The following is a 27372-nucleotide window of genomic DNA, read 5'->3' as shown; positions in this document are numbered from 1 at the left end:
AACTTAACTATTCCCCCCCAGCCCAGGCAGCAGCTCCAGCTCCACGCCCGCCCTGCCGCAGCGGAGCTAGCCCTGCGCTCACGTCCCAAGGTCACCGCGCTGCCCGGCGCTGAGGCGAGGGCCGCCGGCAGGGCCGCGTGCGCACCCGCGCTGCAGGTGAGGGGCCGGCCCGGCGCTCTCAGGGAGGGCGGGCGCGGTGGGAGTCGCTCCGGTTCGCATCCCCAGGGCGCGGGAGGACAGCGCTCGCTCGCGCATCCCCGCCGCCCTGCCGGGGTCCCGGCCAGCCGGGGGATGGGCTGCGGGCCAGCCCGGCTGCCGCTCTGCCGGTCCCGGGCTGCGCTCCGGCGGCGGCGGCCGGAGGGAGGATGGCGACGGCAGGTTATAAAGGGCTCGCTGCCTCTCCCCGCCCCCTGCGCGGGCTGAGCCGGAGCCGGAGTCGCCCTCCTCCCCCCGCCGGCCTCAGACAGGGGCATGGAGTTGGCGGGAGCCTATAAAAGCCCCTGACGGCGAGCCGGGGCCACCGTCCTGCAGGAGCCGGCCAGGCCAGGAGAACGAGACCATGTCCCATCACTGGGGTTACGCCAGCCACAACGGTGAGCGAGCCGGCACACCGGGCTCCATCCCCCGGGGGTCCCCGCTGGGCTTCCCCGGCCGGCTCCCGGCTGCTCCGCCGGCACCTGCCGCAGCCACCGCGCGGCTCAGCCTGCGCCGCTGCTCTTCGCCCCTTGGCAGCGCCGGCTCCGCTGAGCGCGGGGCGGTGCGGGGCATGCCCTGCCGCGGAGCCGGGCGGTGCTGCGGCCGGCACGGGGACCGCATTGCCTCTGGCACCAGGGGGAGCCGGCTCGGGGCGCTGTGGAGGTGGAGGGACCGGCCCCAGCGCGATCTACCCCGCTGAAGCCCATGGCAGCGCCTCCAGATTTACTGAGCTGAGATCGGAAGCCGGCCCCTAGGAGCCCCGATTGCTCTAGTTGGGGGGGGGGGGTCTGGTGACGTGCGGTCACTGCCCCCCTTGAAATGCGGTTCCTGGCAGAGGCATTGCCACGCAGGTGCCCGGTCCCGGGGCGTTCCTCCTTCTTCCAGCCCCACGAGCTCTTTCCCCAACCGCTGGACAGTTCAGCCGAGGGTGGCTCTGTCATTTGCGATGAAGTTTCTCTAATAGATCTGGACTGGTGGGGGAGGCTGGAGCATCTTCTGGTTTCTCGTGACAGCAATACTGTGGCGGAGCTCTTCCAATCAGATGGGGAGCGGGGGAGAGGTCAGACCTGTGTCCCCTGCACATCCCAACCCCGCTAAATGCAGTGAGGGGCTGGGCGGGCAATCAGTGCAGGATCGGGCCCTCCTGCTTCCACACCGCATCCGCGTCTCGTGAGTTCTCTCATTTAAGGCGCTTGAGACCAGCGCCTCCCTAACGTGAATGCTCAGTTCTCAGGATCTATGGGTTTATGTGGCAAGGGCCGGAGGTGGCGAAGACGGGTGCATCGTTAAATATTGATGCAAGAGTTAAAGGAGCAAATGCACTTATAGCATCAACTCCTCTATTGCATTTGTTATAAATTATTTCCACCCTCTGTGCCTTGCCTGCATCTTTTTCACGTTGGATTTGTGTGTGCTTTCTCTTGTAGGACCTGCTCATTGGCATGAGAATTTCCCCATTGCCAATGGAGAGCATCAGTCCCCTATTAATATCAACACCCAGTCCGCCCAGTACGACGCTTCTCTGAAGCCTTTGCATGTCCATTATGACCCCTCCACAGCTAAAAACATCGTCAACAATGGGCACTCTTTCAATGTGGAGTTTGACGACTCTGCTGACAAATCAGGTGAGTCCTCGCTTTCAGGTGCTCCTGTAAGGGATTGAAATTGGACAGATTGGGAAGGGGGGAGAGGATTTTAACACTTTCCTCCTTATCTTTTACTAAAACGATGTGGTGAAATCCGGCTCCCGCTGAAGTCAATGGGAGTTTTTACCTCATCGGGTCAGGATTCAACCCATAAAGATTCATTCAGTTCATTTAGGCATCCTTTGCTCTAATTACAAGAAAGTTGATGTTTTATGTACTGTCTTGACCTGGCCTGATCCAAAGGCCACTGAAGTCAAAGGGAATCTTTTCAGTGAGTTCAGTAGGATTTGTATCATGCCTCAAATGCACAATAGACAGAAGTAAGGTAATTTATCAGGGATGACAAAGTGTATTTCTCCACCTGAAAAATACTAGCTTTGAGTGATACCTGCTAAATGGTTACAGTAAAAAGGCAGGATGCACTGCAGGAAGAAAAGGACAACAGAATAGCAAAACAACTAAAATTAGCAACTTGAAATGATTTGGAAATAGCCTCTTCAGTTTTATATTTTTGCTGCCAACAATTGCAGTGCAGAAAAAGGGGGCATCTCTCCAGGTCAGTACTGGACCAGTCAGGAAATGAGTTTGATATTCTCTAATTTAAATCCGCATCAGCCCTGGCATTCCCTGGCTCTGGGCTTTCTAGATAAAGATAGCAATACATGTAGCATGTTCCCACACAGTTCACTGAGAGCTAGCTATTCTGAGGTATTTCAGGAGCCTGTTCATTGTACTGTACTGACAAGGGCCTGATCCTGAAAACCTCTATCCACATGATCTGTCCTTACTCACAGAAGTAGTTCCATTGAAGTGGATGAGAGTATTTGCATGAGTCAGGGCTACTTGTATGAGCAAGGGTTTTGCAGGCTTGCTCCCTAATTGTAATTTCTCAGCTGGCGGGATTTGCAGAAATCACCACCCTTCTGCAATGAATGTGCCTCTATATTTAATTTAGAAAGGGGAAAACAATCCCTCTGTAGAGACAGTAGCTGCCTTCTCTAGACACTGCCTTATTTAACTTGAGCAAGTGCCCTGTTTTTCCTAAGCAGTTCCTTGGCAATGTCATTTAGGGGATGGTGCTGAAAACAAATTATCAGTGCCTACAACATTTTGTGTGTGTGTGTGTGTGTGTGTGTGTACAAACCTAGGCAGTATTGTAGCTGTTCAAAACTATAATGAAAACTCAACAACATATTTTCCAACCTGCCTTTAGAGTAAATGGGACTAAATGGATAGCTAAATGTTTCACAAATGTATAGACAAGGATATACAATTCAGTCAGAACATCCATTGTAGCATGAATATCTGTTTTGCTTCAAGAAAAGGAGTATTCTGACTCACACAGTTTTCTAGTGCCCAATTCTGTGCTGAGAACTCTTAAGTCCTGTTAAAGTTGGTTGGAATTGACAGTGCTCAGCACCATCAGGTTCAAACCTTTAGTGAATTTTAACTATGTCATGAGAAGTGGGAAACATGATGAAATTGCAAAATCCAGATTTGCTTTTCAGGGCCCCATCCTTCTCCGTGCGTGCGTGTGTGTGTGTGTGTGTGTGTGTGATGTTATGAAACTTAATTTAAATTCAGTAACGCAGAAACAGAAAACTGCCAGGGTATATAAAAGTTTTCATAAATATTCTTTGGAAGAACAGCTCCTAATGAGAAAAAAAAATAGCACAGAAATTGAATATCTCTATTCTGTGAGAATGATTCACACACAGCTACAGCTTGCAGAGAGTGGGAAGAGGAGGGGATGAGAGTGAAAATACAGTAGCTCTACAACTCATCAAACACTGGACTGGAAAAAAAAACATTATACAGATATCTGTATAAATTCACCTGAGGGTAGATTCTGTACTCTCTGATAGTCTTTTGAAAATCACCGTACATAAAATCTAGCTGGCTGCACACTTAATTGATTCATTTGTATGCATTTAACTAGTTAGCCTAATTTTACAACACAGCAAAAGCTGCTTATGACTTGCTTACATTTCATGCACTTCCTATATACAACATTCTGATGCTGAGCTTGATTATTTCGTTACCAAGTTCCTGGTTAAACATAATGTAGCAAGCACAAGGAGAAATTATAAGAATTTATTTTATCTGATGTCCCTTTTTACATTAAAAATTAAGGACCTAATCCTGCAAATACTTATTAAAAGGTGTAGTTCTCACGCCGATGAGAAGTCCCATTTATGTCTGTGAGACTACTTAATGTAGTAAGCACACCATGAAGTAGTAAGTAAGGTCCTGATTTGTGACTAATTTTACACACAAGTAATTTCATGCAAAGAAGTAGTCCCATTGGCCTAGATCCTACAAGCACTTAAGCATGTGCATAGTTTCTCTTGTGTGACTAATCCCATTGAAGTCAACAACACTACTCTTGTGACTAAGGTTATGAATATACTTAAGTGTTTGCAGGATCAGGGCCTTATTGTTTACAGAATCAGGGCATGTCCCTGAAATTACAGGCACAGGTTCTAATGTCTTAGTAAAAATAGGTGCAAGAGCAAAAAACGTTTTTGGATAAAATCTTTTGGAATAGCATCATTGTGACCATTATGCATTTCTCTGATTCAGACAATATTTCATGTGGTCATTATTAATAAAATCATTAAAATAAATAGAAATTAGAGATCAGACTATCCAGATACTTGATATAAAACATAGCCCCTAGAAAAGAAAAGGTTCCATATATATTTGTTATATAATGCATTGCATGTGTCTCCTGCATAACTTGTCGAGAGCCTAAACACTAATGCAAAAAAAATGTATTTAAAAATCATCCCTCTCCCTTGCTGAGGCACCAAGGTATTGTGCAGTGTAATAAAAGTGCAAAATAAATGTTTAAATCTCTTCAAAATAAAAACAATGCCATGTGTCTTTTACGAATACTCTATTGTCATAAGGGAAGAAAAGCCTTTAGTCTGCTCTTTTAGAAAATTTGCTCTTTAGTAATAACAGAAGCTTATATGTGCATAATTCTTGATTCAGTTTCTATTTTCATTATTCCAGTATCCCAGGCATGTTCAGTATTCTAAAAAACTCCTTTGTATAGTAATGGTTTAAGATTTCTAAACTAAATCATGATAGAAAAAGGTATGTGATAGCTTTAGAAATTTAAATTTTTAGAAACCACTAAGTATTGAGAGTAATCTTTTTTTAAAAAATATTTTATAAAAGCTCTCGGCCCAATCCTGCAGCTCTTACTTACAAGTGTAGTTCTTCTGAAGTTCTGGAACTACTGGTAAGAATTAGATGGGCAGGATTAGACCCTGGGCTTTTTAAAGTGTGTCCTTAATATTTTACGGTTACTAGTTCAGCCTTAGAAATGCTGTAAGTAGTGAAATGCCCACAAATCAATAGTGACATTTATTTTACTCAAGCGTTTTTCTATTTTGAAAGGCCACGATTTTCCCTTAGTATGGACATTTTATGTATTTTGTTTTGTTTGCAATTTTACGGAAAGCTTTCTGAGACTGTTTGTACCAAGCAGGATACAAACTACTCCAATTATTTTTATCTTCTCTTCATCCACTTTAATTCTTGTGGCTGAACATTTTATTTGGCTTCTCCATGTCTACACATCATTTTGGAGAAAGCAGGAGTGAGCTTCCCAGCCTGGGTCAACAGACTTCTGTCAGCGGGGCTCATGCTAGCACTCTAAAAATAGCTTTGTAGACACTGTTTGAAGTTGCGGCTTGAGCTAGGAGCTCAGGCTCTGAAGTTCACCCCACCCCTCCTTAGGCTTCATAGCCCAGGCTGCAACTTCAAAGCGCTGTCCATACAGCTATATAGAAAGTGCTAACGTGAGCCCTGCTAACCCGAGTACGTCGACCCAGGCTGGGAGGCTTGCTCTCACTTGCTCCAAAATCCTGTATAGACATACTCTGTGGTCTTTTAGTAATAGTGAAAGTGTGAGTATTTCCTAGCAGTGGCATTTAAAATGTCTGACACTTTAAATAAGGGCAAATAGTCTCTTTGCTACAAATACCATAGGGCAGTGGTTCCCAAACTTGTTCCGCTGCTTGTACAGGGAAAGCCCCCAGCGGGCCGGGCCGGTTTGTTTACCTGCCGCATCTGCAGGTTCAGCCGATCGCGGCTCCCAGTAGCCGCGGTTCTCTGCTCCAGGCCAATGGGAGCTGTTGGAAGCAGCGGCCAGTATGTCCCTCGGCTCACACCACTTCCAGCAGTTCCCATTGGCCTGGAGCAGCGAACCCCGGACTCTGGGAGCCGTGATCGGGCGAACCTACAAACGCGGCAAGTAAACAAACTGGCCCGGCCTGCCAGGGGCTTTCCCTGCAAGCGGCGGAACAAGTTTGGGAATCACTGCCATAGGGACTAAATCGAAGACTACAGTGTATCCATTCTGATATCTCAGAAATGCAACTACATCAATGGAACACCTCAAGGTAGTAAGCATTACATGCAGTATTTAGTGTTTGCAGGATCAGGCCCGAAAATATCATAATAAATGCACCTTATTCTTGGGATTTGTCCCTACTGCATTTGTAGCAAAGATGATATTTGCACCTAGTTAAAGTTACAGGCACTTTAAATCCTGTTGTGAGGAAATAGTTACACTTTCACTATTGCTAAATGACCGCAAGAAACAGCGCTAACCAAAGTTGACAACTGACTTGCCTCAGGACAGCTAAAAGTGTCAAGAAAACCTGTAACCTGGTTATAACCTGATTTATATAAACGTTTCTCAGAAATGTTTTCACAGTATGCATAGGGCCTTAATTTCAATGGCACTGCTCACAGTAGTGAGCACAATGCTCTATAGCACCTCTCATGCTTATTGAGCTTATATGAAGCAAAGAATCCTGTCAGTAATGAATTTGTTTTATAATCATAACATAAACTGATCTATTTTTTAGCTATAAAGATGATACAATATAATTGGAAAATCTGATTTCAAGTTCTACAGCTAATAGTAAATAGACTGCTAATTTCTCCTTATGGCTAACTCTTTGATAGTTGTTTCTTTTCTTCTTTTTTTTATAATTGCTTTTAAGATAGAGAAAATATTCTAAGTCAAGCTACAAATTCATGTACATTTGACATTTTTATGGAAATACAATCAATATAAAACCTTAAAGTTACTCTGCCATTCCTGGGAGGTCAACATATAGGGGCAACTTCGACACTAGTACTGCATGGAAGACTCTCCTCAATAATTTTAAGCAAGTATATTTTTTTCAGGTGATTCTTTCTATAATGGAAAAGAATGGAGGTACCTGGGGGACCATTCAGACACATTTCTTTAGTTATGACTCAGTGTAAACAGACCAAGGAATATTTGTTATCCTAGGAGAGAGTGTGTGGGCACTGCTTGGTTTGCAGTGAGTTACACTGCAAACTATGTCGCTGTTGGATTTTTTCATTTCCCACTGCAGCAAGGATCAGTTTAGGGAGGAAACATGCAGGTCTGCAGTCTTCAAGATAAGATGTTCTGAATACAGCCTTTGGCACAGGAGGTCTATTTTTAGGCCCACAAACACTGACGGTATAACATTAGCTATTGCCCAATGTTACATGTCACCATTATATGTCCAGAATACTGAATATTTACATTACTGTATGTCTAAACCAATATTTTGAATCATAAGGGGAACTGACTGAAAAGAACTCCTGTGGCTAAAGAAATGGAGAGGCTAACCTCTGTGCTTCAGGACACACCTGTGCGAGTCAGAACTTTCTCACTGTTATCATAGTCCAAGGCAGCTGTTGTGTTATTTCTTTCAGTTATGTTTTAAACCAGGGATCAGCAACTTTTGGCACGCGGCCTGCAAGGGTAAGCCCCCTGGTGGGCCGGGCCGGTTTGCTTACCTGCCGCATCTGCAGGTTCAGCCGATCGCAGCTCCCACTGCGAGGCTGCGGGAAGCGGTGCAAGCCGAGGGATGTGCTGGCTGCCGCTTCCCGCAGCCCCCATTGGCTTGGAGCGGCGAACCGCAGCCAGTGGGAGCTGCGATCGGCCGAACCTGAGGACGCAGCAGGTAAACAAACTGGCCCAGCCCGCTGGGGGCTTACCCTGATGGGCCACGGTCCAAAGGTTGCCGATCCCTGTTTTAAACTATAAATCTGGCCAGAAATCAGTTTTGGAATGGGCACATAGGGTGCGAGGAAACTCTCCTCACTTCATTGAACTCCCTCCTTAAGAGTCGCTTCTACTGTGTCAACGGAAGAAGTTAGTCAACTAATAACAGCTAAGTTGGGCAGCACTTGTTTTTAAAATATACAGCTAACGAGATGTGTGCCAATCATCCCCATATTCTGTTGGTGAGAGAGACAAGCTTTTGAGCTTACACAGAGCTCTTCTTCTTCTTCTTCTTCGTGTAAGCTTGAAAGCTTGACTCTCTCACCAGCAGAAGTTGGTCCAGTAAAAGATATTACCTCACCCACTTTGTCTCTCTAATATCCTGGGACCAACGCGGCTACAACAACACTGCATACAGTCATCTCTGTCTGTTCTGTTTGTCTGACATATCACTTTCCTCACCCTCTTTCATTTGTTCATTTACTGGAAGTTATAAAAGACTTGTAAGCTCTTTGGGGCAAGGGACCCTGCCTTCCTATGTCTCAGTTCATCATTCATCAGATGTCAAGGAAAATAAGCACCTGTTGGTACTATTGTAATATTTTGCAATACACAATACACTTTTTTAGTAACAGTTGCTAGGACTGTTCCATAGATCCAGCTGCCAGGAGACAAGGTGACATATTGTTACCACAATATTGTTTAAAATCATCTTCATGCTTATAATATGGCAATTATCAATTCAAGGACAGCTCATACAGGATGAAATTCACCCCATTGCAGAGGGTGCACACAGGGTCTGACCATTTAAAACCCATATAAATTGCTTGCTAAGGGATAATGTAGGACTTAGGTGCTGCACTGAGCCTTGTGCTCTGATGAATTTCACCCATAGAGGCTTGGTGTTCCTGATCTGTTCCCCTCTGATGTTAACAGCAATGCACTTTACTCACTTTTTTATTAATGATTCATAGGGATTTCTGACATATATTATGTTTAATATGCATAAGTTGTATCTGCAAATGGTTTCACTATAGGGAAATTTGTTTAACTGTACCCATTGAAAACAACCTTTTCTGACTCTGTTAGAAGTAGGGTTGCCAATTTTGGTTGGACACATTCCTGGAGGTTTCATCACATGATATAATTTTTAATTAAATTTTAAATTTTAATTCCTGGCGACTCCAGGGCAATCCTGGAGGGTTAGCAACCCTAGTTAGAAGCCATTTGGAGAGCCTGATAGAGAAGGTGTGTTTTGGGGAGATAAGAGAAAAGAAATGAAACACCTCTCATTATGTGCCATATTTGCACATACTATATATATATATATATATATATATATATATATATATATATATTGGCAGCTTGACAGTGACTGTGACTCACCTGGGCTGAACTTTTCAGTATGGCCTGTGTGTCAACTAGGGACAGCCCACCCCTACTTAAGGACTCAAGACTATCGGGTGAAAATGGTCTTCAGATTTTTCCTTATGCCACGAGTCCATTGTGCATCTATAAGGAGGTGTGTGTGTACATGTATAAGCATGGGTGTATGTATGTACTTATGTATGCCTGTCTATACATACATACACACACACACACACACAATTAATTGCATTAACTACTAATGGCATGAGGAGTACTCTGGTCAGCATGCTCAGGGAGTAGCCTTATATCCTTAAACAGGGCAAGCTATCCTTAGCTGACACTCAGGCCATATCTAAAAGTTCAGTTAGGGTGTGTCACAGTCACTGTCACACTGCCAATATACAGTTTGTGCAAATATGGCACATATTGGGAGTGTTTAATTTCTTTTATGTTATCTCCTCAAAACACCTTCTGCCCTCTCGGGCTTCCCAAATGGCTTCTATGAGAGTCAGATGAGGTTGTTTATCAGCAGTAACTGTCACACGGTTTTCTTTTGGTGAAACTTATTGCGGAGGTTTCCCACAACAGCCTTGCATCACAAGGTGAACCCGTCCATTCAGAACCATTGGTCCTGCTTTACTCTCTGCTTATTGTGATATATTCTCCTAGGAGGGATGCTTGGGAGAGATAAAATAAAAGGGGAACATCTCCCCAAATGTGACATTCTGTCCTGTGTATTGGCAGCCTTACAGAAAGTATGATTCACCCTGGCTGAACTCTTCAGTATATCAGCTGGGGAAGCCCACCCCCTACATAAGTACTCAGAATCCCTGAGCATGCTCTTTAGTGTATTCCCCATCCATTAACAGTACAGTGTGTTCAAACATGGCATGTTTTGAGTAATATTTCATTTATTATATCTCCTCAGCCAAATTGGTGTTCTATGACTCCTGGGGTTTTCATTTGAGAGGACTCTGAATTAGCACTAAATTCCATAGATTTTGAGCAGTGGACTTCCATCTTGCTTGGATGACTTTTTTCAGCTATAAGAAAATGTTCTATTTTTACTCATTTCCATTTGAGGAGTATTCCCTTTTTCTGCATTTATTCAGATTAACAAGCCTTAGAATAGTTTATTTCCTACCAATTTGATTTGTGTAAGTGGAGGATTTCATTCAATGTCTGAATTATTTTTTGAAAGAATCTTGCAGTTTAGCCATTTGGATTCTTTCCAAGAAAAGCGTTTCCCTGAATAAGATAAATTAGGGCTTGCTCTTTATATTGAGTAAATCCCATCAGTGTTTGGAATCCCAGCAGTAAAGCCACAGTATTCCTGCAAAGCTTCACATAAAGGACCTGACTCTTCTCTAAATAACACCAATGCTACCCACACAGTTTAGGCCAAAGTTGCTAATGCTCTGAAGTAAATGTGGGAGAGGTAACTGCTCAGTAAAACTTCTTTTACAGTAGAATGGCCTGGCCCATGTAACCAGATGCCTTTGACTGTGTAGATTTCTCTTAATCAACAAAATGTCCTTTTAGTTCTACACACTCTACGATCTCACCAGGAAATGTGTTAGGGCCAAATCCAGTTTAATGTATTCATGCAAGGAATCCCAGTGAAATCAATGGGACTTTTCACATGGGTAAGGCGAGTAGGATTTGATCATTAAACTTTCCTATGAGTCAAAACACTTTTACCTCCTTTGTAAAGTGCTTTGGGATCTATGTAACTGCTCGGGGTATTATTCATCATCATCATCATTATTACTGCTGTCTCTCAAATCTGCTCAACATTGTCTCAATACAGAAAAAATACAGTGCCCACTTCTAAATTGAAATGAAGTGCCCCAAAACGTATTGTACCTTAACATCTTTCATGTTGTCACTGAATAGAAAAAAAATCACATTTGTAGCCCATCATCATGTAGTCACATGAGCCTTAGCCACAGAACAGGAGTTACTGCTGTATAGAACATGCTGCTTTGAGAAAGGAACATGTGACAAAGATTGGCTGTTCCCTTTTTCATCCCACACCCAGCTAGCAATTTTCTCCTGCTCACATTTACTTGCGCTTGTGTTGTGCGCCCATGTTTAAACACCTACAGGTTCAGTGGCAGTGGAGTGGGGCTTTTGTGATTGCCAATGGGGCCCGATTTGGGATGTAGGCACCTAACGGCCACTGTGTGTACCTAACTCCTTTTGTGACTCTAGCCCAAAGGGTATATTTTGCCCATTGTACCTAAGTTTTTCAAATCTAATATTATACCTACAAAGCTGTAGCCTTGACAATGGATGCAAAGGTTGTTGTGTATATCTTAAATTGCATTTTCTTGTGGCTAAAGTCTTGAGTCATTCCCTTCACATCATTGTAATTACCCCTGCCCCAGTTGTCAATGGCTATTTTAGTCTGTGCTTGCATATAGTCAAAGTTAGCCAAAGCTGAACAGATAGTGGCCTACTGTAATCAATTTACATACTCTCACACATGCACACACTGGCACAGTCATGGGTATGGACTGTTTGCAAACAGAGAAAAGCATTTTTATTCCATTGACCTATTTTGTTTGTGATGCATAATCCAGGCACTTTTATGGTAACATATAGCACGTTTCTGTCACTTTGGAAGTACAAAATTGGGTTTTAGGGTCTATATCATCTTAAATTTTATTCCTAAAATACCTTTGCTTTTCAGATAATACCAGCTTAAACAAAGGATTAGATTGTGAGGCCTAAATGCTCTGCAGAAGAACAATTTGGCCTAAACCTTTCTCTGTTTACCCACACGATTTGCTCCATTGACTTCAATAGGATTACTTATTACCTGTTCGGGCTTGGTGCTGCACATGAAGACAGTTTCCCTGCCCTGAGCATTTTCCAGGCTCAGGGCTTGAGCCTGCATCTCACAAGGGTGGGCTGTTCTGAGTATAAACACAAGGTAAAAATTAATGAGCAGGATAGGGAATTCAGGGAGCCCAATCCTGCATAATTGACAGTGCTGCTGAGTGCTCTGGTTACACTAGGACTTAGTTACTGTAGTAGCAAGAGTAATACCAAATAGGGGCCTCATTTCCAAACCCGTCTCTCCTCAGACCTGACTCATGTGCCAGTCCTTATTTTACCAATATTTTGGGAGGGACTAATGGAGAAGGGAACACAAGAGGCTTGAGATTTACCTCACTTTAGTGAGGAAGGCTATGCCTATTGTTTAACCTCATATGTGCCTGTTGCTGGCCTTTACTCATACTTACACTGGAGCACAGCAACATTGGGCTCCCTGCTGTGCACCATGACATTTGCAGGATTAAGGCCTAAATGGATGGCATAAAATGAAAGGGCAATTTGCATGAGTAAGGCAAACACTTTTAGGCCTTGAAGAGTGCTTTGGTGGAACATTTCTATATGGCCCTAGAATTCTGGTTATTCATCTTTTTAGAATTTTTTATTATATTGTGACAGAAAAGTTTCTCACAAACCTTTCCTAAATCCAGTCACCTTGTATTATTAGCATGGCTGGTAAATTGCTGATGAATCTCATACATTAAAGCCATGTAAGTTTTTAGATGTCTGGTATAGACTAGGTGCAGCGGTGCCAATACAAGTTTGTAGTGTAGACCTGCCCTTAGAAGCCCTGAGTTCAGTGTTCTGTTTTAGAGTAAGGCTCCATAACAAAGGAGCTGAGGCAAATACTAATGGAGGCTGTTTGGTTTGCAGTGCTGAGGGGCGGAGCGCTTGAGGGAACCTACAGACTGATTCAGTTTCACATTCACTGGGGCTCCTGTGAAGGCCAAGGTTCTGAGCACATTGTGGATGGAGTGCAATATGAAGCCGAGGTAAGACTGGATTTTTTCTTATAGGGGACTGTTCACACTAGGCATTTTTCCTTAAAATTTCCCATCAGCGCTACTCCTCCAGTGGCAGCAATGCTGTGAGTTCTAGCCGGGTAAGACAACATGGTAGTTCAGATGTTGGCTGCTGGTCTACATTAGTGCTCCCATCACAGAAGCAGCACCATACTATAGAATGGTGGGAAATGTTAAGTAAAATCTTGTGTAGATACAGCCTAAAAGTGCTGGATGGTATCAAGCAAGATGTGGTATTCACTGTAAAAGATTTCCATTGCAGCCACTTCATTTCACAGATGTGACAGAAGCAAAACAAACAAACGGCTCATGGGAAGCATTGGAAAAAATTCTATTCCCTGTGCATCTGTATATCATAGGTTCCCCATTTTCTTGTCTCTAGTGTTAAAAACCAAAAAGTGTTTGCTCTGACGTGACAAGACTTTTGGTTTCTTAAAGGCTTTATTGCAGTTTTCAAGTCATGATCTGTGGTAGTGAGCGAGCAAGAGGAACTGTGGAGGGGACATACAGCAGTGGGACCTCAAGCAGACATTTTGGTTGACCCAGCCAGGGACCCCTATAGGACTGTATGCTAGAGCAGTAGCTGCACTACCCTTTGCTACACTCCCCTGGACCCAGGCTCACCTCTACTCTGCTCCTGGAGCGGAAGGAGGACAAAGCCCTAGATTAACTATCTCACCCCTCTCTGTCCGCTTTGGAAGTCTAGCAGTGGCAGCAGAGGTGGAGTTTCCCCAATTCTTGCACTAAGGTAGCACAAGGATTGGAATTGTGACTGGCTCTTGCACTGGAGTATAAGAGAAGTAGCTCCTTGCACTCTTTCTTTTCCTATCCCTTGTGCACCCATGCAGAGCCAGTGACAATCTGGTCTGAGAGTTCACCTGCCCTGCTTCTGCTTCTTTTTCACGAGGTACCGAGCATCTTTCAACTTTCTGAAGGCTCTGAGCACCTTGTAGGATTATACAAAGATTATAAAATTCTGCTTGTGGCACCATAATTAGCTGCTGAACTTCCTGTGCAGATAGTTATGATGGCACAGATTGTTATGATTTCAAATGAGGAATAAGCAGCAGGAGCAGATGAGCTTCTGAAGAATCAAAATCCTGTCTTCATCTTAATAGCCCTAAAAACAACTAAGAAAACAAAAACAAAAAAGAGGAGCTAACCAACTAGATTGATGCAGAGGTACATTTATTTCCAAACAGAATGTCCTCCAAAGTTTTCCAGGAGCTGTCATTTTTTAAGGCATTACCTTAAAATTTGCAGGCCAAACTCAGCCACAGTGTAAACACTTATAACTCCCCTAAGTCAATGGAGTTTATTTAGAGCATGTTTAACTCTATATCCTTTAAAAAAAAAAAAGGACAGAATACTTTGATTTAAAATTAGGCCAAATCCTGCAGTCCTTGCTTCAGCAAAATTCCCACTGAAGTCAACTGGAGTTTTACCAGAATAAGGACTGCAAGATATGGCTCACACTTGGCATTTAGAAATGTTTTTGAAAATAAGTATGAGAAGCACTTCTTATTATAAATATCTATTGCACAAATTTCTACAAGAGACATAAAAGCAAATCAATGATGCAACAATTTCAGAGCTGTATGCAAAACTTTTCAAGTTTCAGCAGTAAAACACCATCTGTGTTAATGTTTTTGGTAAATGGTCATCTATTAGTTGAGATGCTCTGTTAGATGGAAGGTGCTGTTTATAAATGTCTCTTGTCTCCTTGATTCTAGCTTCACCTGGTTCACTGGAACACAAAATATGGTAGATTTGATGAAGCTGTGAAGCATCCTGATGGCTTGTCTGTGGTAGGCGTTTTTCTGCAGGTTAGTTGAACAATCACCTTATTATTATAGTAATGTATTGTTTGTACAGCACCTACCATGATGGAGCACCTAGCACTATTGCAATACAAACACAGAACTAAAACATGCCCCCGTCCCAACAAGATTACAATCTATGGCCTTGTCTACACCCAGAAGTTGTACTGGTTTAGAAATACTGAGGAGTTAAAGAGGTACTTCCCCCCCGCGTTATATTGGTATAAAGGTGCTTATACTCACTAAGTCCTACTGTATGAAGAGCAGTAAGATATATTGGTCTGTGGCCCTTTATACCAATATAATTGTGTCCACACGAGGGGTGGTGGTATTGGTATAAGTATGCCATGAAAAAAAAAATCACACCGTCTAAAAACTGTGTAAACCAGGCATAAATAACCTCTATTTTCCCATTCATTTGTCACTCCTCAATGGCAGGATGTTTTGTGCCACATTAATTACCTTTGCTTAATATAAAGATTGAGAAATACACAACCAGCTAAAGATGATGATTTGTCTCTACTATGCTCCCTCTATTCTGGTCATGTTGGTTTTGTTGGGAGTTTAACTGTTCATTTCTCAGAAGTCAAATTTAAAGTCCAATCATAAATCCACATACCTTAAAAGAAAATCATTTTATTCTGTCCCACAATCCTTGACTTCTGCAGATTAGTCAGCACAAGCCATTTGTGCTGACTGGCAAACTTCATATGCTTTACAATGTGAGGGCACAGCCACTTTCATCATTCAGCATTATGAGAAATCTCTATGAAACTAATTGGTGCTGTGGTGATGTAATTTAAAATGTGTCTTCAGTTAACTATGGTGGTAAATCTAAGCAAACACATATGCACCTACTTACTTTCTTTTCATGTGGTTTGCATTACAGGCGGGACGTGACAGGCCTGAGATACAGAAAGTTATCGATGCACTAGACTCCATTCAAACCAAGGTAGTATATGATCTCTATGCCAACTGATAACAAGCACAGCTGTTTTCTATAGTCTTCTTCTTGAAAAGTGAAAAATTGAAGTTCCTTACTTCTGCTTGCTATAGGCAAGTACTACAGTAGAACAGCTCTCCATGTCATCAGCACTGACACCTTTGTAATCCCTACCCTGACGAGAGCTCAAATGCTTTTTTTTAAAATTAGGCTAATAAAAGATATACAGCATTGTAGGTCATCCAGCAATCGGAAAGGATTTATATAAATAATGTTTTCATACCATTATGATCGTGTGCTTCTGGCTTTCAGTTGCAGTGGAGTCCATAGTTGTTATGCTGGGCCAGGTTCATGCCTGGTGTAAATCTGATGAGTTACACTAATGACTGAAGTCGATGAGTTTGGCCATTAACGTCACATAGCAGAACCAGACCCACAAATTTTTATATTTGCTGTGTCTCTTTTGCCATCTGTGCATGGGATATAGATTGTGGATGTTTTTAGAGGAAGAGGCAGTAACTTTAGACATTTGAAACAAGGATGGAGGGCTTGATCCTGGAAGGTGCTAAGCAACTTTAACCCCAACAGTTTTCAGCAAATTGTAGGAGGGTCTCAGTACTGTTCAGAATTAGCATCCATCTCTCTTTCTCTTTCTAAAGCAGGGGACACACTTGGCAAGAAATATCAAACCTTCCTTAACTAGCTCCACTAATGCAAGCAAGGTGTGTATTTTCCAACTAGTCTTACACCACAGTTTTAACAGGCTGTTCTATCTTCTTAGGGCAAGCAAGCTTCCTTCACAAACTATGATCCCAAGAATCTGCTTCCCGCATCCCTGGATTACTGGACTTACCAAGGTTCGCTGACCACTCCCCCTCTACTTGAATGCGTTATCTGGCATGTTCTGAGAGAACCCATCAGTGTCAGTCCAGAACAGGTAAATCTTCAGTAGCTAAAGGTCATTTTTCTATATGAAAATACTCTCATTCGCCTTCGTTTAGACTTCAGTGGGATCTTCTGCTGAAGCTGCAGTTTACATTACTGGAACAGAATAGAGTCCGATTGCACAGCTTTCTGAAAGAGAAGATAGCATCATGAATCATTGGTTCAATATGCATATCTGAAATGTTTATTTTCTCCCTCTCTGGTAACTGCGTTCATATGTGTGTTGAAGTGGACTTTGCTGCTACTCAGGACTGGAGTCAAGAAGAAATGCCATTGCTTGGAATGCAGAAAATTTGCAGCTTCCAGAAGTTTGCATTTTATCTCAAGAAACTCTTTTATTGTGCAGCCTGATGACACTGGCAAATGCTCTCAGAGTAGAGCACTGACAAGTTGAGTGTCTCTGGGCATTAGTTCTGTGCACCATTCCTTAATGAAATTATGTAGATTCAAGATTCATCCTCAGGGCTGCAGTGGTTTAGCTAAGAAGATAAAAATAGGACCCTTGAGTCTATAAATATAAGCCATATTTGAAGGGCTTTAGTTTACCCTCACAGGCTTACATCAATTTTACCAATAGCTATTGCTCTAACAATAATCAAATAATTGTGTTTCTTTATTGACTTGAGATGAAAAGAAGCTGTGATCTGGTGCTAGGCATAATTTAATAAAAGTGCAGGGGAAAGGAAGAGGATGAACTATTGGAAATGTTCATTAAACTACAGTATCTATTACTACTAATAAGATGCTTTGGAGTGAGTCTTAGCTTGACATCTGTGTTTAAAGCCACAGGAACTATTACTGATGATCAAGGAGACATGAATGTAGCTTTACAACATGGGAGAGAGGGGAGGGGAAATACTCAAAATAAATGAGTATTTTTACCTTATGAAAGCCATCCTCCATCTCCTCCCATCCGCAAATCCATTTATCACATTGCACCTTTCAAAACCAACTACTCAAGACCAAAGCTGCACATATCATGTATTTTGTCATTCCTAAATGCTGAACAAATCAAGAAACCATAAAACAGCTTGGGGAAAAAAGGAAATCCTAAAATTTAGCATCTGTTGGGAATGTTATCACTGGACTTCAATTCACAGTTGGCAACTGTTTTTTTCTAAAGATAGGCAGATTTTGAATATTTGTCAGGAGGAGAGGAGGAGGAGGTGGTGAGGAGGAGGAGGTGGTTTAGGATAGCAAATCCATAAGAATTGCTATACTGAATTACTGATTATTGGAACACGTAGGGTTGCAGCATTCTGAGCCATGTACCATGTCTCTCAGTGAAGTTAAAAGCCTCTCGTAAGGCTGCTCTTTGCCAATCAGAGCGTAGCATGATTTTGTGTCACAGAACCATTCTGCATGTTTACAAATGCTGCAGCCCCCTCGCATCCTTCTGTCAGCAATTTCTATTGCTGTGTGTTTTCAGACATGGTGTCCCGAATCAGTTAACTAAAATGAGGACTATTTCTAACCTGCTGGTCACTTGCATTGAATTATATTTGTCTGACCTTTGTCACACATGAGAAAGCAGCATGAATAGCTGAGTACCTGTGACAAATCCACATGGTGTCCTGGAGTGCTGGGTTTTGCAGTTCGTTCTGAATTAGCTGAAGTATGTGTAAAAATCACACATAGTCAGATAGCTCCCTATAGACCACATCTAAAGAGTCTCCTGTGTGTTGATTATTCTAGCAGGTACCTCAAAGGTGGCAGAGCAAGACTTGTTTTTAATGGAAGTACATGAATAAACACTGTGTAGGGTAAATGTCCTACTGCTTGGGAAACCATACATTTACTTCAGATATTTCAGGGCCTGGCTGTCCCAAGGGACCTTTGGAACAGAAGAGTATTATGGCACAATTATACACAGAGATGGTTCTATTTTAGAGGGCTATGAAATTGCAGATCATGCTTTAGGATAGACCGTCACATTCTTACTGTACATTCCCATGGAAATTGAGATCTATTCTCGTCTCATACCAGTTTAACCCCAGGATAGCTTCACTGACTTCTGTTGAAGTAATTGCTGAATTACACCAGTATGAGAAAGGGATCAAGTAAATGTTATTTAAAAATCAAACTGTCAAAAGAGTTTCAGCTTTCAAAATAGCCAAGTGTTCAATTAATCTATAGACCTGGAACAAACACAGAGCCAGCTCTGGCCCCTTTGTGAAGTTCCTGTGATTCAAAAGTTCCATAAAACTATACCACTCTTTCCCAGCTCTACCAGCACAGATGGCATGTTGATGGCCAAAAAGAATGTGTCAGGGGCAGGAAAGGGTTTGGGTGAAACACCTTGCACTGAGTTCCTTGACCAGCAAAACAAAGAGGGGGGTGATCACTTAGATATCTTTAAGCCACCTTTCCCAATGCCCTAAGACTTGTACTGTCTCTGGCTCGCAGTATATACCATAAATAGGTTGCCGGAGGCATGAGGATGCATCTGAAGGTTAATGTTGATCCTTTCTTTTTTCTCCAGCTGTGCAAACTCCGTGGCCTTTGCTTCAGTGCTGAGAATGAGACCCCATACCATATGATGGACAACTGGCGTCCATGCCAGCCTCTGAAGGGCAGAGAAGTTAGAGCATCATTCCAATGAGCTAAGCACTGAGCTCATAAGAAATTGCTGTGTTTGTGAGGGAGGAGTCCTTTCTGCTAAGCACAAATCAAACCTTTGCTAGCTGTGCACTGGCAACATTTCTTCTCCTAGATCTCTCGCTTCTTCCATTCAGCATCTGAAGTTCTGGCTAATGAAATGTGAAAGACCCTAGACCAAGAGAAAAAGGGTCTTAAGGTGTGGGGAGAGGGGAAATCTGTGTGGTGTTTGATAATTGCTGTGACTGACACTTTGACTGTTTGGCAAAGCACATAATGACAGCAAAATAAGCCATTTTAAGTAACCTCATCTACAGGTGATAGTACATATAACTAACTGTACTCAGTAATGTGAAGCTTTTTGGAAGCACAGGAATACAGAATAATTTGGACATTTTAAATGTGATTTAAGAGATTAAGTTGTGTCAACATAGGCAGTGAAAAGCAAATTAATAATTATTAAATGTCTTAGATTTTAAGAAATTGAAATGTAAATATTTTTTAAATTTTACATTTTTAGCCATGGTATCATCAACCTCAATTATGTCTTAATGTTAGTGTGTTGGGTTTTTAAATTACAAAATGTCTTAAATTAAATATTTATAAAACTTATTACCATAGATATAATACAGAGTAACTTTCCATTAAAATAATATGTCATAATTTAAAGAAGAAATGAATATGTATTTTAGATAAATTCTCTAATAAAAAACCTCTATAATTATAGTTCTGTTTCGAGACTATTATTCAATCCAGGAAAATGGGACAGGGAGTTTTCTGCATTCATGTGTGTATATTATATATATATATATATATAATTAGACACATAGTACTATAATAAATATTAATTAGAAACATAGAATACACAGGGACCAGTCTCACAGGTTTTGTCGCAGAGTTCAAGGAAACAGAAGCTGAAATGTGAACCAGTTTTGGTAACAGGGTGATTGCCTTACAGAGTCCCTGGTAGCAAAAGGAAGGCAACTATCTTTAACATAGAGTATTAGCCTTAAGCAACCGCCCTTGAGGATCAGCAAAACTACTTGCATAATGGAGCTGCTCCTTAACAAAAAGGAGAACAAAATCATACTGAAGACCAAGTTAGGCTCCGAAGGCCATAGGTAGGCCTCTGTTTAAATGGCTTGATATTCAGGAGTCCTGCACTTAGGATGGAAGAATCCTGTGCACTGCTACAGACTAGGGACCGAATGGCTAGGCAGCAGTGCTGCAGAAAAGGACCTAGGGGTTACAGTGGACGAGAAGCTGATTATGAGTCAACAGTGTGCCCTTGTTGCCAAGCAGGCTAACGGCATTTTGGCCTGTAGAAGTCGGGGCATTGCCAGCAGATCGAGGGATGTGATCATTCCCCTCTATTTGACACTGGTGAGGCCTCATCTGGAGTACTGTGTCCAGTTTGGGACCCCACACTACAAGAAGGATGTGGAAAAATTGGAAAGAGTCCAGCGGAGGGCAACAAAAATGATCAGGGGGCTGGGGCACATGTCTTGCGAGGAGAAGCTGAGGGAACTGGGATTGTTTAGTCTACAGAAGAGAAGAATGAGGGGGGATTTGATAGCTGCTTTTAACTACCTGAAACAGGGTTCAAAAGAGGATGGATCTAGACTGTTTTCCGTGGTAGCAGATGACAGAACAAGGAGTAACGGTCTCAAGTTGCAGTGGGGGAGGTTTAGGTTGGATGTTAGAAAAAACTTTTTCACTAGGAGGGTGGTGAAGCACTGGAATTGGTTACCTAGGGAGGTGGTGGAATCTCCTTCCTTGGAGGTTTTCAAGATCAGGCTTGACAAAGCCCTAGCTGGGATGATTTAGTTGGGGATTGGTCCTGCTTTGAGCAGGGGGTTGGACTAGATGACCTCCTGAGGTCCCTTCCAACTCTGATATTCTATGATTCTGTGAGTGCTGAGCACCCAGCAGCTTCCATTGACTGCCCCGAGGCTACATCAGCTAACCCCTGGTGTTTTTATTAAAACATGTGGAACAGATTCAAAGATAATGATGCTGAAGCTGGGGGCGCTGTAACAATGTACATAGTGGGGGTGCTGAAAGCCACTGAACCAAACTGTAAACCCTGTCTATGATGGAAACCACTTCAAGCCAGGGGTTGCAGCAGCACTCCTAGTTCCAGCATCTGTGGCTGAAGCTGAATGTGAAGACAACACACAGGCTCCATCAGGTACAGAAGGTGACTGCCTGCCTTCTCAGGCCTTGTGCTCAAGTCCTTCTCCTGGCTCCCAGTCAGCTTCTGATACCAGCTTAAATCTCTGGTCCTAATTTTTAAAGTCCCAGCTATATTAGATACCAAATTTTGATCACTGAATCGCTGAGACAGTTGTGGTCCTATGGATCAATGCAAAGCTGAAACCGCAGGGCGAAGTGTGTGCAAACTGTGGATAACACACCCTCAGGTAAGGGGATCCAGCTATGGAAGGGACTTTCAGAGGAGATTAGGAGAATTCAGAATATGGCCATTTTAGGAAACCCTGCAAAACCTTCCTTTTCAAAAAGGCCTTGCCAGCATATGAATCACAATCTCTTCTTCCCAAATCATTCCTTCCTATGTGTAGTACTTTGCAGTTATCTGTATTAAATTTCATCTTTTTGCATTCAAACCAATTCTCTAATTTGTCAAGATAGCATTAGAATTCAAAACAATCCTCCAAAATGCTTGCAACCCCTCCTAGACTGTTGGCATCTGTAAATTTTATAAAGCATACTCTCCACTCCATTAGCCAAGTCATTAATGAAAATATTGACTTGTATTGGACCCAGGACTGACCCCTGCCAAATTTCACTAGATATGCCCTCACAGTTTGACAGCAAGCCATTGATAACTACTCTGAGTATGGTCTGTCAACCAGTTTTTCACCCAGAGACGTCCCTTGGGTATGGCGAATCGGGACTCCGCGCTTTGGGGGTCCCCATGGGTGGGGAGATGAGGCGGGAGGTGGGCAGGTGAGTGGGGTGAGGAGGTGAACAGGGAGGTGAGTGGCAGGTGGGCGGGGGAGGGGGAGAAGGAGCCCCCCCTACCAGCACCTCCTCTTCCCCCCCAGCACCTCTGGCAGGCCCCACCGATCAGTGCCTCCCCGTCGCATGCCATGGATCTGATGTTTCACGGTGTCAGGAGGCACTGGGGGAGAGGAGCAAGGGCACAGTGCATGTGGGGAAAGGGTGCTCAGAAACTACAGTGATGGGTGGCAGTATAAAGTCCTAAGATAGACAGAAACTTTAAATTTCTGGGTTAAACTATCCAGCAAAGCGCACACTGTATTAATCATATTCAGGACATGTGTGGTTGGAGTGCGCCATATGAAACTCTGATGAGGTGATGGGGAATATAAGAGGCTGTAACAGCCAGAAAAACAAGACACTTAATGAAATGTGCCACTGGTGTAAACTGGCCAGGTTACATGTCTGAATGAGGTATGGCTGATGCCATGAGGAATAGCTGAGGCAAAGCCTGCTTTAAGGATTGTAATGCAGGCGCTAAGGTTTGAGGTGGAGACTCATTCTCTGAGAGTATGTTAATAATAAATAATCATTTAAAAATTTGCATTGAGCCATCAGGATGTACACTTGTTTGTACAGAGTAACTGCATGGCCTCAGTGCTGTAACCTTCACCCTAATCCTTCCCTATTGGTTGTTACTCCCACACATTGCATCATGTCTAAAATTAGATTGTAAGCATCTTGGGGTAGGGACTATGTCTTTCTGTTTACTCTATAGAACACCTAGTGCATTTTTGGATGCTCAATAAATAATAAACCCCAGTTAGCAAAGAAATCCAACATCACCCATATATTTACATTTCTGTTTGTGTGGGCATGTACATTGCCAATGCCACATATGTGCCCTCATCAAATATACAGAGGATTGGTTATGCAGCCTGGAAGTGAGAGAGAATTCAGTGATGGTTGGTATTAACAGACTGGCAACTGTTTCCACTATGGAACTGTTGTAGCCCACCCAGGAGCATTGCCACTGGTTGGTTATTTACAGTCATAGTTCTTCAGACTTTCTTGCTTTCCCGTAACTGAGAACAAACTAAAAAAGAAACAAGAATTCCCAGCATAAACCAACATGCCAGTTTCCCCTACGTGTGTCCTATATAGCTTAACTATTGCACTACCACAGCCATTTCAAGGAAGATATTTATGCTGAGGCCAACTGAAAAAGATAAACATAAAATAAATGTTTTTCCTGGTATTCATGGGCTGTATCTGCAATGGTAATTTTGTTGGCGATGAATGTGAGTGGAACGGTAGGGCTCTGCTTCATGACCTATGTTCTCCTTCCTTGTTGATTTATTTGAAGAGGTTATAATTATATTTCACAAGTCTCTCCCACCGGGGGAAAAGCAATGCCTACATGTATCACAACATGACTCAGTATGACCAGAACAGTTGGTTTCTGGTATCTCTTAGACCAGGGGGTCTCAAAATTCTTTGCACCGTGACACCCTTCTGACAACAAAAATTACTACACAACCCCAGGAGGGGGGACCAAAGCCTGAACCTGTCCGAGCCCCACCACTCTGGGTGGGGTGGGGGCAAAACCTAAGGGATTCAGCCCCAAGCAGGGGGCCTGTAACCCGAGCCCCACTGCCCAGGGCTGAAGCCCTCCGCCTTCGGCTTTGGCCCCACGCAGTAGGACTCAGGCTTTGGACCAAGGACTCAACAAGTCTAACACCAGCCCACTTTGGGGTCCCGACCCACAGTTTAAGAACTGTTGTATTAGACTAAAGATATCTGGCTGACCAAAAGATAACATTTCATGCAGAGTAAAATGTGTGCATCATTACTGCAAAGTATGCAACTTCGGTACTAGTGAAATGAATTAGCTGTTGATGATAGAAAAATATTCACCTGTGATCTGTCCTTTTTGCACAGCTTGATATCCTGTCTCACACTGGCCCTTCAGCCCCAGGTATTGGAACATTTCATGATTCCTCCTTAGTTTCCAAACACAGGATTTGTATTGAAATGCTATGAATGGGTAGAATGTGATCAGAGATAGTCCTCATCGGACTGGATTATGTATTAGTGTCCCACATGAAGTCAGAGATGGGAGACTTTGTAGCAGGGGATTGACCCTCATGAAATTGAGAGGAGTAGGATTTTCTGTCACTTCAAAGAAAAGCAGCTCACAAGCAGCAGCTGTTTTAAATTTAGGGGCAGAGAAGCAACTAGTTGGTGACTAAAAATGTGGCCAACATCTTCAGAGATATTTTCATGGACTATCGTCCCATCTACTCACAATTGCATGGACCACTTTCTCTCCCAAAATACAACCAGTCAGACATTCAGACAACATTCCCTGGCAACAGCTGTAATGAAAAACTAACATTAGGAAAGTGTTTGATGTAGTTTTAGCCCATTGTACTGCAATTTAATAATTGGATGGCAGCATGCTCCAGTCATGTCTCCTTCCTCCCTCAGCACATGTAGGGTGGCTGGTTGTGCAGTTATACTGGCTCCCTCATGCTGGGAGAATCCCCAGATACCAGTTTAACAAAGCTTTATGACTCCTTTGTTCCACCAAAATGGGGCAAAGGCAGCATAATGGGAGTCAGGAGCTCCATGGTGATAAATTCTTGCCTGGTTTTCCAGATTACACTATTATTACTTATTTGTATTACAGTAAAACCGGGGGAGGGGCTAAGTAACTAAGGCCAGCTCTACATTGCGGTAGAGCAGTTTAGCTATGGTGCCAAAACAATGCCAGCATAACTCTATAATATAGACATGGCCTAAACGAGGGGTAGGCAACCTATGGCACACGTGCCAAAGGTGGCATGCGAGCTGATTTTCAGTGGCACTCACACTGCCCGGGACCTGGCACTGGTCTGGGGGGCTCTGCATTTTAATTTAATTTTAAATGAAGCTTCTTAAACATTTTAAAAACCTCACTTACTTTACATACAACAATAGTTTAGTTATAGATTAAAGACTTACAGAAAGAGACCTTCTAAAAATGTTAAAATGTATTACTGGCATGCGAAACCTTAAATTAGAGTGAATAAATGAAGACTTGGCACACCACTTCTGAAACGTTGCCGACCCCTGGCCTAAACCAACAGAAGGGTGTGTTTTTTCTTTGCTGTAGCAACACTCCCTCCCCGAGCGACAGTAGCAAGGTCAACGGAAGTATTCCTCTATCGACCAAGCGGCGTCTACACCACAGTTAGGTCAGCATAGCTATGGCTCTGAGGGGTATGTAAAATCCACCCCCCCTCCCACCGAGTGCTGTAGTATGTTGGCCTAAATTTTATGTGTAAACCAGGTCTATTTGCTTTGAGAGAAACTTGTGTTTCTGAGTCAATTAGGCACTTTTGAAAATCCCACCCTAGAAGCTTGAACTGGGACTAGAGTAGCGCCCCCATTGTACTAAGCATTGACAAACACATGGTAAGACAGTCATCTTATCATCTAAATAGGGAAGAAAGGGCTCCAATACACAAACATAGTGATCAGAACAGATGGCTGGCAAAAGTCATGTTGATTCCATGCTTTGCTTATTTGAGATGGGGCTTTAATGAATCTGATGATATCACCAGTATCCAGGGACTGTAAAAATCTACTGTGGGGGTAAGTCCACTTGGGTTTGGTGCATGGGGAAGGATTTGGCCCATGTGATGGGATCATAATCAAATGTTGCCTGCATTTGGTAATGCTCTGGTGAGTGTTATTTGGTGACACTTCTCGTCACCACCTGGGTAATAGTATTCAATCGAAATAACATTTTAAACAATACATGTGATTTCCTCTTAGAACAGCTGGGTACCTCCTCCTGAAAATCAGAGAGACAAGGTGAGTGAGTTAATATTGTACCAACTTCTGTTGGTGAAAGAGACAAGTTTGAGCTACTGTGTTGGCCCAATAAAAGATATTATCTCACCCTCCTTGGGTCTCTAGTATCCTGGGACAAACACAGCTATAAACCTGCACACAACAGTGGAAGACATTGAATTTTTCCTCATGCAAATGCCTCATTTTACCATGGCCAGTCAGAACCATGCCCACAGGAGGAATAAGAAAACAAGAAAACCAGAGTAGCACTATGCAGACAACAGAAAATTGAGGCTGGAATGAAGACATATAAATATGGTTTTTGTGATCCTGAAACAGATTTGAAAGCACAGCATCTTGAGGTTCAACCTTAAGGATCATGAAATACATCATTTCCTTCTACTCTTTCTAGAACTATAATGCATTAAGTGCTGAACAACTGGGAATGGAAATCATTGCAAACTACATATTTGAATTCAAAGCACTTTAAATGGTTTTCAAAAAACACAGTAAAATAAGACAATCATTCAGCAAATTATAAAACCAACAGATGTAACTAACTGAATCTATAATCCCAGAATGACTACAACTGCCCCCGCTGTGCCTTCTTAAATATCATGTTCTACTTGCTGTATTTCCTAATCTAACCAAACCTTATGTCTGTCTCTGGAGACAGGGTTGTGGGGGAAGGAATATATAAAATTGGGGCCTGATCCTGCAAACATTTATGGCTGTGAGTAATCTCTCACATGAGTAATCCCATTGATTAATTTAAATGGGCTGGATTTTCCACCCCCTAGGTCCTCCCTCTAATCTACACATGGATCTGTCCACTTCCATGCAGGGTGGAACGGGGATATAATCACCATTGTAGCACTGCCCACCCCCCCACCCCCAAATACACACAGATCCCATAAGGGAACTGCAGAGGTTTACGGATTCAGCTGGGGGAAGGAACAATGATGTACTGGGGTAGTAAGCAGAGGAAGGACAGATCATCTCCTGCCTATGACAGATTCCCTGAACCAGCACAGCCCCACCCAGCCAATCTTTATCATGAAGCCAGTGCAGAGGCACAGAGCCTCCATGGGGAAGATCCCGACCTCCCAAAGATCCTCCATGTTTGGGGTCCAGCCCCACAGCC

At 42.9% G+C, this 27372-nt stretch overlaps 1 protein-coding gene across 1 annotated transcript; it reads left to right on the top strand.

Moving 5' to 3' along the window:
• Positions 1-436: 436 nt before the first annotated feature.
• Positions 437-20150, top strand: LOC141982256 (carbonic anhydrase 2-like). Its single transcript, XM_074944152.1, has 7 exons — positions 437-593; positions 1623-1820; positions 12970-13088; positions 14852-14944; positions 15828-15890; positions 16663-16818; positions 19309-20150. Exons 1-7 carry the CDS (start codon positions 560-562, stop codon positions 19426-19428), a joined length of 783 nt encoding a protein of 260 aa, XP_074800253.1. The 5' UTR covers positions 437-559; the 3' UTR covers positions 19429-20150.
• The last annotated feature ends 7222 nt before the right edge of the window (positions 20151-27372 follow it).

This window comes from Natator depressus, chromosome 2 (assembly GCF_965152275.1).
Source record: "Natator depressus isolate rNatDep1 chromosome 2, rNatDep2.hap1, whole genome shotgun sequence".
NCBI lineage: Eukaryota > Metazoa > Chordata > Testudines > Cheloniidae > Natator > Natator depressus.
This window is presented reverse-complemented; position numbering and strand designations above follow the sequence as displayed.